Genomic DNA, 16674 nt, shown 5'->3' with positions numbered 1-16674 from the left:
TGCTTAAACCTGCATCAACCTCTTTTAGAATGTGAGCTATTTCCTTGACGTCAGTTTAGATTTTTTTTAAAGATCATTACAGGTATGTGTTCTACCCAGTCTGTCAGGTAGGAACTTCTTTGTCTGAATTGTTTATGTATCGTAGCAACATTAATAAATGTAATAAATTAATGAAAGTAAATCCTCTGGGACAGAGCAGGGGCCACCAGGCAGTCTGGGCATAGACTTGGCTTTATTTTATGTTCACTTTGTCTCAGGTGCTCCCTCCTCCAAGCATATGTGCATGCGCACCACTCACACACACCTTTTAATCTTATAACAGATTTCTTCATTAAAAAAAGAAAATGGTCCGGCTTGGTGGCTCACGTCTGTAATCCCAGGACTTTGGGAGGCCGAGGCAAGCAGATTGCTTGAACCCAGGAGTTCAAGACCAGCCTGGGCAACCTGGTGAAACCCCGTCTCTACAAAAAAATACAAAAATTAGCTGTATGTGGTGGTGCATGCCTGTAGTTCCAGCTCCCTGGGAGGTGGAGGTTGCAGTGAGCTGAGATCACACCACTGTACTCCAGCCTGGGTGACAGAAGGAGACCCTGTCTCAAAAAAAAAAAGATATATATAACACATTTATTTCAAACTTTTAGAGTTTAGCCAGAAGGTACTTACAGCACCTTTCACTGTCGTTTAAAACCCTCAGTCTGTTTTACAGCTTCTACCAGCCTGTTAGTCAATACTTTTCTCCATGTTTACCCCCTTAGCACACACACTCTGTGAAAGTAACGACCATAGGCAGCTTCTAAAACATTTTGAGAAATGGATTCCTGAAAATGTGTGGGGATGTGGTGTCCTAGTGGGTCTGTGAGAAGTAATCAGTCATGTAGAGGCCTCCCATGGGGACCGGCCCTCCCTGTGTGGGGTGTGGACAGCCAGGAATAAAGTGTGCAGTCGTATTTGGTCTAGGGAGTAAAAACAGGTGACCACTACATCATCTCTCCAGAGTAGTATATATGTTCTCTTTAAATATGCTACTGATTTTTGCATTTTAAAACACATCCTGGTCAGAGGAGCCCAGCCTTGTCCTTGTATGCTTTTTACCATGTATAAGATACCGTGTCTGTCCTCATCGGCTGTTTCCTTCTGTATTGATGTCATTCAGCAATCTCTCCATACTTGCTCTGCTTAAAGACCTCACTTGTTATGAACTCGATGTATCAAGCACTGAATTGGACTCTGGAGATGGAGGCAGTGAGCACCCATGCCCTTCCCTGGTTGCATATGTTCCTGCAGCTGCCGCAGGGCTGTCCGTGTGGTACCTCCTTGCACGGTCATTCTGGCCCATGCATCTTGTTTCCTGGATCCTGTCGTCTTCTTTACAGGTTTCTTTCCTCGCTTTAGAGGAACACATCCTTTAATAACTTCCTGGGAAGGAATGAATGCAAGGTAAAATTGAGTCCTGAGTATCTGAACATCTTTCCCTCTACTCACTTGATGGATAGTTTGGGAAGAGAATTCTACACTGAGAATAATTTTCCACTCCTCCCACTTTTGAAGGCATTGTTGTTCTTCAGCTTCCGGTGGTGTTATCTGTGTCCGGTGCCATTTCCATTTCTGATTATTTGTATATGCCCTTTTTCCTCCTCTTTGGAACTTTTTAGATTGCTTTATCCTGTAGTTTTTATACTGGATACTTTTATACTGTACTTTTTATACTGGATACCTAGAGTTTAACCCAGGCACCTGACTCCCTTAATTCTGGATCCATTTTTTATATTGTTGTTTTCCCTCCTATGTGCTTTTTGTTCCTAGAATGATTACTTTTCTCTCCTGTTGTAATGATCTTCTAGGGATTTCTTCAATTTTATCTTCAAACTCTACTCCTTTGTTTCACTGTTTTGTGTTTGGTTTCGAGGGTTTTTTCCTCTGCTTTTTCATGTTTATAGTTTTCTGTTTTGGTTGCATGGATGCACTATCTTCCCTTTGACTATATTGTAGCTTTTCGTTGTTGTTTTTGAGTTTTTCTTCTGTTCACTGCGTTGTTTCTGTTCCACCAAGGTTTTTTGCTTTTGTTTTGTTTCCATCATTCCCATTTGGAACCCTTTTTCAGCTGCCTGATGATCCTTGACTGTTGATTCTCATTTAAGAGTGAAGCATTGAGAAGCTGACCAGAAGCTGTGTAGCTGAGGTTTTTAAAACTAGTGTCTTTGCTGTAACGATCCAGCTTTTTGGTTGATGTTTTTGTTGGCAGACTCTAGGTATCTATGGTATCCAGAAAAGACTTCTGGACCTGGGCTTGCAGTGGTGCAGGCCTGTGGCAGTCCCTGAACAAGGTACCAATAGCTGCTTCAAGGTTTTAGAGCCTGCAACAAATCTTTCTAAACCTTTCTTCTCTTTGAGTCCTCATACTACATTTGCCACCTTATACCCCTGCTGTTTGTACCCAAGAATCAGCCCAGCTGGAAAGTGAACAGTAAGGATGCTTTGGGCAGGAAGTTGATAAGGCTTCTTTTGTTGTGACCCACAGAAGAAGCAAAGTAAAAAAAAATAAGTTAACGTGGTTAATCCAAGCCTAGTGGCAGGGCCTATATCTTCATGTTGTTTGTATCTGGCCCGCCCATCCAGGACTTGAAGGAATTCTGGCGCCAGTTGCTTACTGCCTTCTCTCAGCAAGCCCCAGGTTATTCCTTTGCTTCAGTTTACTTAAAACAAGAGTTTGAGATTTGCTTTCCTGTAGTTGATAGTAAAGTTGAGAGTAGGTAGCAGAAGAGGCATGTAAAATTCCATATAAAGTGTGCCCTGTGTGCTGCATGGGAGTCAGAGTTGGAGTTTCTCCTCCTATCCTAGGGAGGCCCTGCTTCCCACCCCTGTAGAAAACCTGACCACCTTTTCTAATTAATTGTACAGTGTGGCAGGGATTTCAGTGGTAAGTCCATGTGTGCACCTCCCATGTGGGAAGCATAAGCAGTGTGGGAAGGAAAGTTGGAAACAGCGGCGGCACTTTGGAGAACCTGTAATTCTGCTCTAATTCTTGCTCTAAGACCAGACTCACAGGTGTCCAGGAGGTAAAGGTCAGCACTCCTCGGACCCCAGCTCTGTGTGGGGCCTGGCAGGCATGCCGGCTCCCTGTTTTCTTTTTACTTTATGAGAAAAAGAAATAAGGTATTAAAGTGCCAATTTATATTTCTCTACTATTATGGTAGTTGCAGTGGCTCAGGAAGGCAAATAAACCAGTCCGCCAGAATCCGCATCATCCCTTATCAAGAGTTAGTGTTTAACAGTATGAACAAAAAACCACCATGAACTTGAAACAGGACTAATTTACCGGATACCAACATCAAATGCTTTCACTGAACATTTTTTGCAAACTATTATTCTACCTTCCAACAGGCTTTGTAAAAACGTTCATCTCCTTGCTCAGATGTACTGAGGCATCAGGCACATTCCCTTCCTAACTTGAGGGAACCCATTTTGGCTGATGGCCCATAAGCTTATGGTGTCCCAAAACCTGCGCCACGGGGCGGAGGCAGAGTTGGTGGAATAGTGAGCCCTGTGCATCCTGCCTGTTTCCCATTTGCCAGCATTTTCTGAGCCCCCAGGCTCCAAGCTCTGTGCTTGTGCCAGAGACCCCATGCTGAGCAAGCAGGCCCGCTCCTGCCTCCACAGAAGCCCTGGGAGAGGGGCACCTTCCTCGTACACAGGGAGGCCAGTAGCGTGAAGAGGGTTTTCAGTGCTTCCTTCCAGAGACTTCACAGAGCCTTGTTTCATCCTGACAGCGTCCTTGCAGGGCCAGGCCTCCTCCTGCCCTGATGGGCTTTCCTTTCCCTTAGCTCCCCGGAAGAAGGGTAACCGTTCACTCAGGTTGTTTGCCTGGAGTTCTTCTGGCTCTCAGGAGGAAGTTTATTCCCATAGATAGAAGCCGCAGAGTCTGCTGTTCAGGTCTTCAGCCAGGGACGCATGACTCTGTGGGCCCCTTTCACAGGCATAGTGGGACGGGGGTGGCATTATCTTTCAGGCATGCTCATGTGGTGGCACCGTGATCTCAATTTTATACCTTTTCATTATGGGACAACTTTTTCATCACTCTGTTTGCCTGTAAAATTATATTGGCCAACTTTGGCTATTAACCCTTATTTTCTTAAGCAGTTTCTATGTATGAATTCTTCTAACCACATTGGGCTGCTGTTGACTGGGCCTTATCTAGGGCCTTTTGTGTGCTGTGGTCCATTCAGAAACATTTCTAATATTTGCGTTTTCTTTAGCATGTGCTGGCACTCAATCATAGAATACTAAATTTGTGATCTCTTTTTTTCCCGTAACAGATGCAGCAGCTTTTTTATGAGAATTATGAACAGAACAAAAAGGGGTACATTAGAGATCTCCATAACAGTAAAATTCACCAAGCTATCACATTACACCCCAACAAAAACCCACCCTACCAGTACAGGCTCCACAGCTACATGCTCAGCCGCAAGATCGCCGAGCTCCGCCATCGCACAATACAGCTGCACCGCGAGATTGTGCTGATGAGCAAATACAGCAACACAGAAATTCATAAAGAGGACCTCCAGCTGGGAATCCCGCCCTCCTTCATGAGGTTTCAGCCCCGCCAGCGAGAGGAGATTCTGGAATGGGAGTTTCTGACTGGAAAATACTTGTATTCGGCAGTTGACGGCCAGCCCCCTCGAAGAGGAATGGATTCCGCTCAGAGGGAAGCCTTGGACGACATTGTCATGCAGGTCATGGAGATGATCAATGCCAACGCCAAGACCAGAGGGCGCATCATTGACTTCAAGGAGATCCAGTACGGCTACCGCCGGGTGAACCCCATGTACGGGGCTGAGTACATCCTGGACCTGCTGCTTCTGTACAAAAAGCACAAAGGGAAGAAAATGACAGTCCCTGTGAGAAGGCATGCGTATTTACAGCAGACTTTCAGCAAGATCCAGTTTGTGGAGCATGAGGAGCTGGATGCACAGGAGTTGGCCAAGAGAATCAATCAGGAATCTGGATCCTTGTCCTTTCTCTCAAACTCCCTGAAGAAGCTTGTCCCCTTTCAGCTCCCTGGGTCGAAGAATGAGCACAAAGAACCCAAAGATAAAAAGATAAACATACTGATTCCTTTGTCTGGGCGTTTCGACATGTTTGTGAGATTTATGGGAAACTTTGAGAAGACGTGTCTTATCCCCAATCAGAACGTCAAGCTCGTGGTTCTGCTTTTCAATTCTGACTCCAACCCTGACAAGGCCAAACAAGTTGAACTGATGAGAGATTACCGCATTAAGTATCCTAAAGCCGACATGCAGATTTTGCCTGTGTCTGGAGAGTTTTCAAGAGCCCTGGCCCTGGAGGTAGGATCTTCCCAGTTTAGCAATGAATCTTTGCTCTTCTTCTGCGACGTCGACCTCGTATTTACTACAGAATTCCTTCAGCGATGTCGAGCAAATACAGTTCTGGGCCAACAAATATATTTTCCAATCATCTTCAGCCAGTATGACCCAAAGATTGTTTATAGTGGGAAAGTTCCCAGTGACAACCATTTTGCCTTTACTCAGAAAACTGGCTTCTGGAGAAACTATGGGTTTGGCATCACGTGTATTTATAAGGGAGATCTTGTCCGAGCGGGCGGCTTTGATGTTTCCATCCAAGGCTGGGGGCTGGAGGATGTGGACCTTTTCAACAAGGTTGTCCAGGCAGGTTTGAAGACGTTTAGGAGCCAAGAAGTAGGAGTAGTCCACGTCCACCATCCTGTCTTTTGTGATCCCAATCTTGACCCCAAACAGTACAAAATGTGCTTGGGGTCCAAAGCATCGACCTATGGGTCCACACAGCAGCTGGCTGAGATGTGGCTAGAAAAAAATGATCCAAGTTACAGTAAAAGCAGCAATAATAATGGCTCAGTGAGGACAGCCTAATGTCCAGCATTGCTGGAAAAGACATTTTTAATTATCTAATTTATTTTTCAAAAATTTTTTGTATGATCAGTTTTTGAAGTCCGTATACAAGGATATATTTTACAAGTGGTTTTCTTACATAGGACTCCTTTAAGATTGAGCTTTCTGAACAAGAATGTGATCAATGTTTGCCTTTGAACACATCTTCTTGCTGAACATTATGTAGCAGACCTGCTTAACTCTGACTTGAAATGTACCTGGTGAACAAAACTTTTTTAAAGAAATGTTTTCTTTTGAGACCCTTTCGCCAGTCCTATGGCAGAAAACGTGAACATTCCTGCAAAGTATTATTGTAACAAAACACTGTAACTCTGGTAAATGTTCTGTTGTGATTGTTAACATTCCACAGATTCTACCTTTTGTTTTTTGTTTTTTGGTTTTTTTTTTTACAATTGTTTTAAAGCCATTTCATGTTCCAGTTGTAAGATAAGGAAATGTGATAATAGCTGTTTCATCATTGTCTTCGGGAGAGCTTTCCAGAGTTGATCATTTCCCCTCAATGGTACTCTGCTCAGCATGGCCATGTAGGTTTTTGGGTTTTTGTTTGGTTGGTTGGTTGTTTTATTTTATTTTTTATTTTTATTTTTTTGAGACAGAGTCTCGGTCTGTCTCCCAGGCTGGAGTGCAGTGGCACAATCTCGGCTCACTTTAACCTCCACCTCCCTGGTTCAAGCAATTCCTCTGCCTCTGCCTCCCGAGTAGCTGGGATTACAGGCACATACCACCACGCCCGGCTAACTTTTTTGTATTTTCAGTAGACATGGGGTTTCACCATGTTAGCCATACTGGTCACGAACTCCTGACCTCTGGCAGTCCACCCACCTGGGCCTCCCACAGTGCTAGGGGTGAGCCACCACGCCCAGCTGGCCACGTAGGTTTTAAAACAAGGGGCATAAAGAAAGCACAGTGAGATATGTGGCCGTTCTCGTGGTAGTTCATTTGGCCTAAATGGACCTGGCATGAAATTTCAAGAAGGATTTGGCATTTTCTCTTCTTGACCCTTCTCTTTAAAGGGTATAATATTAATGTTTAAAATGACAAAGATGAATTATTACAATAAATCTGATGATGTACACAAACTGAAACACACACACATACCCCCTAATGAAAACATTGGGGAAAAACGTATTTGGTTTTGTTCCTTTCATCCTGTCTGTGTTATGTGGGTGGAGATGGTTTTCATTCTTTCATTACTGTTTTGTTTGATCCTTTATATCTGAAATACCTTTAATTTATTTAATATCTGTTGTTCAGAGCTCTGCCATTTCTTAAGTACCTGTTAGTATTATTTATGTGTATCAGGAGTGTGTTTAGTCTTTTATTTGCAGTAAACCGATCTCCAAAGATTTCCTTTTGGAAACGATTTTTCCTCTCCTTAATTTTTATATTCCTTACTGTTTTACTAAATATTAAGTGTTCTTTGACAATTTTGGTGCTTATGTGTTTTTGGGACAAAAGTGAAATCAATCTGTCATTATACCAGAAAGTTAGTTTTTTAAACTCTCAGATCAAATGTGCCTTAATAAATTTTTTTTTTCATTTAGATTTCAAACAGTGATAGACTTGCCATTTCAATACACATCATTGGAGATCTGCGTATTTGTAAATAGCCTGATGCTCATTTGGAAAAATAAACCAGTGAACAATATTTTTCTATTGTACTTTTCAGAACCATTTTGTCTCATTATTCCTGTTTTAGCTGAAGAATTGTATTACATTTGGAGAGTAAAAAACTTAAACACGATTCATAAAGTTTTTCAAGTTATTTGAGGGAAATACTTATGTGGACTGCAGTTTGGGAGTGAAACGAAACCCAGATTCAAGTGCTTCCTTCTGTTTTTTCCTCGAATGAGCTCGTCCTTTGTTTGTTCCTCATCAACTCGCTGACTCTATGTTCTCCAAAACAAAGGTCTTCAAACCAGGCCCAGGCCCCATCTGGCTCCTTGATAGAAATGTCCCCTCCTAGGCCCCACAGAATCTGCATTTTAACAAGTGCCCCGCGTGGTGCTGCGGCACAATTCGGGGTTCCGGGATCAATCTAGCTAGAGGATAAATCAGCACAGTTGCAGTATAACCCAAGAATCAAAAGAAGTGAGATGTTTGATGCCAAGGTAGCAAGCTGGTGTGGACAAGCATTGCCCCCAGGACAGGTATATTTACAGTGTAATGACAGTTAAGTCCCAGCATAATGACATTGCACTCACAGAAAGAATTGCCGTAATTCAGCCTAATTGCCATTTACTCTGTGGGAGTGTTTAGTTTTTTCTTGGAGAAAAAGCAGAGACATTTTTATTCTTCGGTAAGGAAGAGCGTAATAATGCACCTTAATGACAAAGTATTATAAATTCTTTCCTATTTACCATAGTAACAGACGGGGGGGATTTGGGGATGTGGTTGAGTGACACGTTTGAGTGTTCATCCAGCATTTCGGTGACCCTTGGTTAAACCTGCCATTTCCTTCCCTGCTCCCACTCCTGATCAGGTCTGTCCCTCTTCCCGATGGCGGTGTTGGTGTTCATGGAAGCACTGCCTCCTTTCCAGGCTCGGTTTCCAGAAACGCGGTGGGACCCCTCCCCTGGCTCCCCATCCTGGCAGTGGTGTGCCTGCACTCTGCATGCTGGCCTCCAGGTTCCACTCGCCTCTCGGTCACCTGGTGCTCTTTTGCCCAGAGGGTAAACTCAACAGTTCCACTGGCACCTGGGTCCTCCTTAGCCTGGCTACTGTCCCTGCATCTCTCATCCCCCATTCTACAGGGCACCTCCTCCAGCCACTGGGCCCTATGACTGTGGGGCCTCCTTGTCTGTGGCCCTGGCGCACACTTCCCTCCATCTGGACAACCTGACTCCCCAGGACGCAGCTGAAACACCCCACTGTCCACTCTGCTGCCACCCTGGACCCTTCTGTGGGATATGACAACAGCTGGACCTCCTATGACCATGTGGCAGTGTCTCCCTCACTAGAGCCCCTCAAGGAGGCCTGGGGCTCTTGTTCCTGCCAGTCCGCTGGCATGTTGGGAACCACACTGCCCTACTCTCTCAGTGCCCTCTCCACGTGTGCCTCCTGCCAAAGGCATGCCCTCCTGTCCTCCGCAGTGAGCCCTCATGCCATTGCACAGGCTGAGACCTGCGGCCCCTAGTGGGCCTGGAAATAATCCCTACCCCCTGAAACTCAGGAAGCTTCCTACTTTACCCTTTCACTGTTGCTTCCTGTCGACTCCTGTGAACAGTATTTTAAAATTGTAGTGTGTAAGTATGGCCGAAGAAGGGGAGAAGGGCACAATCAAAAAAGCATGAAGAACCTCGCTCCTTTCTCCCAGCGCCAACTCAGGCCTTCCCACAAAGAGCCACCAAGTTTGTCCTGGCCAGGAAGGCAGAAGTATATGTATAGATGCATAGACAACATTTTTGAACTTTGCACACAAATGAAAGGGAATTCCTTCTCTCTTGGGCATGGGGAGCCTCAGGGCAGAAGATGGACATGGCTTCATGACCCATGTCATGGTGCGTGGGGAGGGGTTGCCAGTGGGATCCTGGCCTTGTGGTTGGATGCCAGGGGCCCTGCCTGGAGTGGGACCAGGAGAGCCTTATGGGGCAGACAGCACTGGCAGACCAGGGGAATCTGCAGCTTGCTTCCAGAAGGCAGGTCACCTTCCCTGCACTGCTGTTCTAGGCTGGGATGAGACCAGAGCATGGATGTGGGCCTAGCATCCCATGGTCTTCTGTGGAGGCGAGGTCATGTGTCGCAAGGTCTTGAGACAGTCCCTCTTGGCTGCAAAAGCAGGAAGGCCTCGGGAGCGAAGGCGGCGCATTCCCTCCACTCCGGGATGGGAGGGCCAGGGAGGGCGTTTGTGAACTCGCAGCTTGGGCCCTTCAATAGTTCAGATAATGGAAGGAACTCTGACCCTTGATGTCTCATCTCATTCCCGCCCCCGTCCCAAACACACCTTTGTGGCCTGCTGATAAGTTATTGAGGCCTATAGGCAAAGTCTGTCTGAGCCCCTTCCTGCTATTTCACAAAGGCATCAAAGCCTAGGCCCTGACTGAGCCCAGAAGTGGACATGGGTTTCTTTCCCCCCACACCAGCAGGCTCAGAGCGCTCACCGGCCATCTACATAGCAGTTGACCTAAGCAAAATGATCATCATATTTGCCTCCTTGCCATGCCCTTGAAGGATCACCTAGAGGTCTGGGCGTTCCTGCAGCCACCTCCATTCACTACTCAGTGTGTTCACCAAGTCAAATGTACATGCTAGTGAGTTACCAGCACCACAGTCCATCTCGTAAGGACAACACTTAGGTTATGGGAACCAGTAGCTTTCAGAGGCACTCTCTCAGCTGTTTAGGGTCTCGTTTCTCAAGACCCATCCTCCAGGAAGGTGACACACCTACCTACTGCACTGAGGGGCTCCTGCCCAGGCCCCGGGTGGCAAGGTTTCCTCTTGTGCCCTCCATCACAGAGGAAGCCAAGGGCCAGCCCTCGCTGTGCCTGCACAGACGCCTGCCCTGGGGTATTAGGCTGCATTACTGCTATATAACTTGCTGTAATCTCTGCTGCAAAGGAGCTTATGTGCTTCAGCTGGAGCGGGGGTGGTCTGTCAGCTCAAGTGGCTGCACAGAGCTGCTACCTGCCGCAGTGGGTCCCGCTGTGCTTGCTAAACCCTTGAAAGATGGCCCCTTCTGTTCTGCTTGAAATGAAAACGCTTGCACCAAATCTGCTTAGTCTAACTTGTTATAAATGCAATGAAAATGTAAAGATTACAATGCAATGGATCAAATCACAGTAACTCATTTTGAATGGCTTCCAGTAGAAAGCAGATGCTTCAGAGTTCGGTTTGGTTTTCTGCAGGGGTGTAGGGGTGAGAGAGGGGGTGTAGATCTTCACCGGAAACCATCGCGTCAAACAGATTAGGGGATGGCTTGTCATCAGTGCAGTCAAAACACTTAAATGTCTTTTGTCAGATATTTCTTAATACATTTAATTTACCATTCATGGTATTTCAGTTATGAGGGTCTTCATTTCTTACTAATACAGACAAAAATGAAATGTCCTTTAAAGAACATTCTAGCTACATTTCTTTTAAAACTGTAAGAGTAGTCGGTTATGCCTGACTGCTTTTTAATGAGAAAATATAATAAGAAATTGATCAAATCACTTAATAGCAAAGTGGTTGGGCAAGCTCTGGAAAATGCTTAAATGAAGCTGGCTTATCTGTAATGAATTCTCCATCACAATTAAGTCGGCGATGCTCCGGGGCTGCCGCTGCCCCCTTCCCCTTGCCAACTTGCCACGACTCATCCCCTTGGCTCATGCCACAGCCCTCCACATGCCTCGCTCGCTGCTCTACATGTGACCCTACTGGAGAAAAGAAATGCTTCTAGCCAAGCCTCAGAGCCACCTCTGTGTTTGAATTAAGTTTGGGTTGAGTTTTAGGCAAAAGCTCAGAAAGGGGAATTTCATTTATAGCTTCAAAAGCCCTGGGCACACCCCGAGGTCTGAAGCTAGAAACAAATCATTTCTAAAAGTATAGACACATATATATGTGTGTGTGTGTGTGTATATATATATGTTGTTTTTTGTTTTGTTTTGTTTTTTTGTTTTTTCTAGAGTCTCCCTCTGTGGCCCAGGCTGGAGTGCAGTGGCACAATCTCAGCTCACTGCAACCTCCACCTCCCAAGTTCAGGTGATTCTTGTGCCTCAGCCTCCCAAGCTGGGACCTCCCAAGCTGGGACCACAGGCATGTGCCACCATCCCAGGTTAATTTTTCATATTTTTATGAAAATGAGACGGGGCTTCACTATGTTGAAACCCTCTACGGGGTAGACACGAGGTTTCACTATGTTGGCCGGGCTGGTCTTGAACTCCTGGCCTCAAGTGATGGATCTGCCTCTGCCTCCCAAAGTGATGGGATTACAGGCATGAGCAAGCGCGCGGCCTGCAGTTTAGATTTTTGAATGGATTCTATTTCTTCCATGGTAAATAACAATGTAACTGCAGCAGAGGATATCCATATAGGGAAGTAGAGAAGGGAAAGGAAAGACCAGGCCCTTGCTCTGTACCACCCGGTTCCCACTCTGGCGAGTTCCCGTCAAGTTCTGCGGTAGGTACCATTTGATGTAGGGGGCCAGTACCATACAATTTGACATCTTGCTTTTTTTCCATCCATTTAAAACACATTGGTACTGTGAGACTGCCCGGGAAGGCTGCCTTCTCTCCTAGAATCGGGCGTTTCCCTCCTGCTGGCCATCTCCAGCGTCCCGTGGTTCCATGCTGAGTCACAGGATGCAGTGAGCATCTTTCCACATCACCCTTTTCGTACTTTGGGTCATCCTCTTCCAGGGCTGAGGGACTTTGGGGCTTGGCCATTTTCTGACACAACACTAAGTCGTCTGGCTTTTTGTTTTATTTGGTCAACGTTGACATTTTGTACCTACTAGCTAGTTCTAATAAAACCTTTTTAAAAATAAGCCTGAAAAGTGAAATGACCTTTAAGAAACATGATGAGAATATTGCACACAGTGTCTTGGATCCCTCGTCCTGTCAAAATGGCAACTCCACAGACCTAACTCTATGACTGCAAAGCTTGAGTCAGGACAAAGTGAGACAGATTTATTGATGACTCAGGGAACGAGAAGAGGCGTGTTCCAGACAGAGGGCCTGTTCGGGAATGAGGTACACTCCACTCCCAGGAAGCTGGTGCTCATTCCAAGAGATGGGACAGGCAGGGGCGTGGAGTGGAAGCGGCTAGCCTGAGATAAGAGCAGCTCTTTTCAGACCTGGCAAAGCGGCTGAAGTGCTGGACGAGACGTGGACATGACCAGAGGCACTGGGCCTCCGTCTGGGCAGCCAGACGAAGTGATTTCCTAGTGGGAAAAGTGTACATTTGCAAACAGATGGGAATACATTTTGATAGGTAAAGATGGAATTACTGACCACCTTTACCTATGTTCTAGGCAAGTTTTGAGGATTGATATTATATTTTATATAATGTCATATAGAAAAAATGTATATTAGTTATGATTTATCATTATGTGGCTTCTGTGCTACTTGGAAGGCACTGCACATTATTAGATCTGAAGATAATGTTTGGCTGTGGGGTGGACTGGAGTCCAGGGGCCTGGGGACGCTGTGAATGAGCACTTATGTAGGAGGATCAGGTGATGAAGGGAAGACACTGTGCATCTCGTGGCAGAAAGGGCAGCACCAGTGAGCTGGGGGTTTCTCAGAGAGGGCCATAGGCTGGAGGAGAGCAGTTGTTAACAACACGTGCCTTCGCGGCTTCCCCAGGGCTAGAGCAGCCCAAAGGTCTGAGGCGGCTCCCCACGCAGCCCCTGGGTAATGAGCAGTTAGGATAATGATTCATGGGCCTTTTTTAAAATTAGATTTGGGGATGGGCCTTTCTACCAAGAGGATGTGCCTTCCAGCAAGAACTCAGCAGTTCAACTTCTCGGAAGCAAGTGTCAGCGCACTCACCATCTGGGCCGCGTCCTCAGGAGGAGGTGACATACATGTTCCATCAGCTCAGCAGGAGAGGAGGGCCCTGTGTAGCCCCAGCTGGTTTCCCAGGGTCCACCAGCAGCTGCTGGGCAGCCTTGACTGCTCTGCCTGCCCAGAAGCCGGGTCTCTGTTGCCAGGCCTTCCCTGAAGAATGCTTGGTTTCCATGTCACACCTGATCTGGGGCCCTAGCTTAATGCCCTATGGTATCATCTCGCCGCCTTCTCCCTGAGCTGAGGGCTGGTGCAGTGGCCTTTCCCTCTGAGTCGCTGCTGTTGCAGCCAACCACCCTGAGTGACTTTGGTAGGTGAGTTTGTCACAGAATGGCTCCGTTTTGCCCCCTTCCCCTGTCCCTTTTCACCCACGCAAGGGCCCTGTCCATGCACGACTCCACTTTGCCACATTTCCTGGCCTCGTGGATCTGCCTTTCTTCTGCCTCCACAGCAGTCAGTTTCAAGTTAGAAGTAAAATATCTGCAGACCACAGGATTTGGGAGAAAATGTGATGCATGTGGACTTTTGTAGGTTTGGGACTAAAACGCTGCACATTGTCTTAAAACGAATCGTCTGAGAGGATGTCGAGTTGCCAACTTTGAGGACAGCTGCTGTGCAAATTGAATCCATTTGCAGATTTTGACATCAGAAACACAATTCCTATTTGGAACAAGACCTCACTGTGTTTGGGTTCTGAATGGTGAGCAGGTAGCTGTTATGGCTAATGTCAGAGTTTCGCCAAGCTGCAGCCACCTCGGTGAGCACTAAAACCAAATTCAAGCATGCTGCAGTGATTCCTGTGAGCCCTCAGCAGAATGTCCCTCTGCAGGAGCCTTGATGCTTGAGTATGGCTCCAGAAGAATTAACTAAATTGTACATCCTGAAGTAGCAGAGCGGGCCTGGGCTTGGGGACAGAGTGAGAGAGAGTGATTCTGTCATACTGTCAGATATTTTCCTATATCCCACTGTATACACCAACCTGTATATAAAACCCATGAGAGATTAGGGTAAAGGGCAGTGAATGCAAAGATCTGGATTAGTTGTGAACTGTGTGCTTGGCACTGTGGAAGGAGATGGGGCCTCAGAAGCAGGCTGACCTAAGTTTGAGTCAGTGGTGGTCGGAAGACAGCTAGGGACTGGTTCGTGAAAACGGATCCCCAGCTCCACGTTCAGTGACATCATACTGGTCGCTGAAATTGGCTGAGGTGGGAGTATTTACACCACAGGAAATGGCACATGCTTCAAAGCAGGCCGTTTTTTATTTTTATTTTTTTAAGTGGGACTTACCAGCATAGCATTGGTTTGGATCAACTCCACAGACAGTTGGCCAGGCCCTTTGCCAGTGTGCCTGCAGCTGTGTGACCTTGGACAAGTTACATGTGCCAGAGCTCAGCTTCCTCTTCTGTAAAATGGGCATAGTTACCAGTATCTCTCAAGACTGATGGGAGAATTGACAGAACCTGGCTCTCCTCCTGTCACTTCATTTCAGTTTGGTGTCACCTCCCCACTATCTCCCCACCTGGTAGCATCAACTGCTCAGAACTCCTTCCAGACCCACATCCTGTGAGTCATCAGGTCCCACAAACCCTCCTAGATAAGGTCCTAGGATGCTCCTCCCACCCCTCATCTCTTGACAAAGCTGCATTTACAGGGCATGCCCTGCCCATTTCCTGCTCCTCCAGTCCAGCCTCTTCCTTAAAAAAAAATGAAAAGCAAATCTTATCTGGACTCTCCTGCTTAGACTGAACCGGTTCAGGCCCAGACTTCCTGGCTTAACTGGGCTGAGGCTCTTCTTGACCAGCATCGCCTATATTTCTGACCTCATCTGTTCTCCATAACCCCCACCCCATCACCACAGCCCCCGACTCACTCCCTCCTCCTCCTGAAGAGGAAGTCAGGCAATCACTTCTTGGAACCGATGCTTTTCCCCCGGGCTTCCTGTGCCTGGAATGCCCAGCCCTCGCTTCCCTGGGTGCACTTCATGATTCAGTGGCAATGTGACCTTCTCTCTGGGCATGTTAGGCAGGGTTTTAGCCATGCCTCCCCACCCTCAGCCCAGGCCCCTTTCCACTTCCATGATTGGATCTCACTCCCAGCTGGGGACTGTGTCTTGATCTACTGGGTTCCTGCTGCCCCACCAGGCTGGCCAAGCCCATGCACACCCAGCTTTGTGGCCCCCTCCCCCTCCGGCCAGGGGTCTGGTAGGGCATGGTGTACAGCCAAGATTAGTTACCCTTCACTTCTGTTCTAGCCTCTCAGCTGGGTTATTTGCCAAAGGAAAATAATAGCTAAAATTAGATATTTCTCTGAAGACAGCCTGGGACATTCAGTTTTTAGGCGAAAACAATCAAATAGCTTTCAATGTAAGAACAAGAACCTGACTTCACAGATATGGAATGCTTTCACTCTTGAATCATAAACTTAACAATTATGGAACCATTACTAAGTGCCAGGCACTTCATATAGGTTACTTCATTTACTGCTCCCCCCATCTCTGTGAGATCAGAATTCTTGACCTCAGTTTACAAATGAGGATTGGAAGCCCAGGGAGCTCAGGTGATGTGCCCAAGGTCACGGAGCCAATAAATGGCAGATCCATAATTCAACCAGATCAGCCTTATTCCAAAATCCATGTTGGGGGGAGAGGGGAAATGCAGTGCCAGAGAGATTTAAGATCCTCAATTTAGACTGCTGGCAGGGTACCAAGAAATGGCAGCTCCTTGAATAGGATGTTTTACTGTAAAGCTCATAAATAGTTTACCTATTTAATTTTTCCCTGCCTTGTAAAAGTTTGATTGTTTTAAGATTCCATAAACATACTATTCAATATAGATGCAGTAAAATCATTTTTCTTCAAAATACACAGTATTCAGAAGATTCTAGTTTCAGGAATTGTGGAGTAGCTCATATCAGACTACTCCTCCCACAGATAGCAATTATAAACTATGGACAAAGTAGCAACCACCACGACAAAAAGAAACAACTATTTGAAGGCCCTAGAGAATAATGAAGATCAGGCAGAAACTGGAGAGAATTTGATGCTTGATAAAAAGGAACTGCATTGGGTGAGATGGATGTTACTTATACAGCCCCTTCCTGGAGGGCACTTTCTAGGCCACAGCGCTTAGGAGCTAGAACTCAGAAAGTTCCATTATTATTGGCTTGAGATCTTGTAGGATGGGGTTTAGAGTTGCCACAGTAGCTGGAAGTGGAGGAGGGAAATCCCAAAAAGAAGGGAGACTAAA

At 46.3% G+C, this 16674-nt stretch overlaps 1 protein-coding gene across 1 annotated transcript in view; it reads left to right on the top strand.

Moving 5' to 3' along the window:
- CHSY1 (chondroitin sulfate synthase 1) overlaps positions 1-7689 on the top strand; it is a 74742-nt gene extending 67053 nt beyond the window's left edge. The window contains exon 3 of the mRNA XM_001084554.5: positions 4314-7689. Within this exon, the coding sequence (XP_001084554.4) occupies positions 4314-5906 (1593 nt within the window). The 3' untranslated portion in view covers positions 5907-7689. The remainder of the gene's footprint in view (positions 1-4313) is intronic.
- The last annotated feature ends 8985 nt before the right edge of the window (positions 7690-16674 follow it).

This window comes from Macaca mulatta, chromosome 7 (assembly GCF_049350105.2).
Source record: "Macaca mulatta isolate MMU2019108-1 chromosome 7, T2T-MMU8v2.0, whole genome shotgun sequence".
In the NCBI taxonomy this organism is placed as follows: domain Eukaryota; kingdom Metazoa; phylum Chordata; class Mammalia; order Primates; family Cercopithecidae; genus Macaca; species Macaca mulatta.
This window is presented reverse-complemented; position numbering and strand designations above follow the sequence as displayed.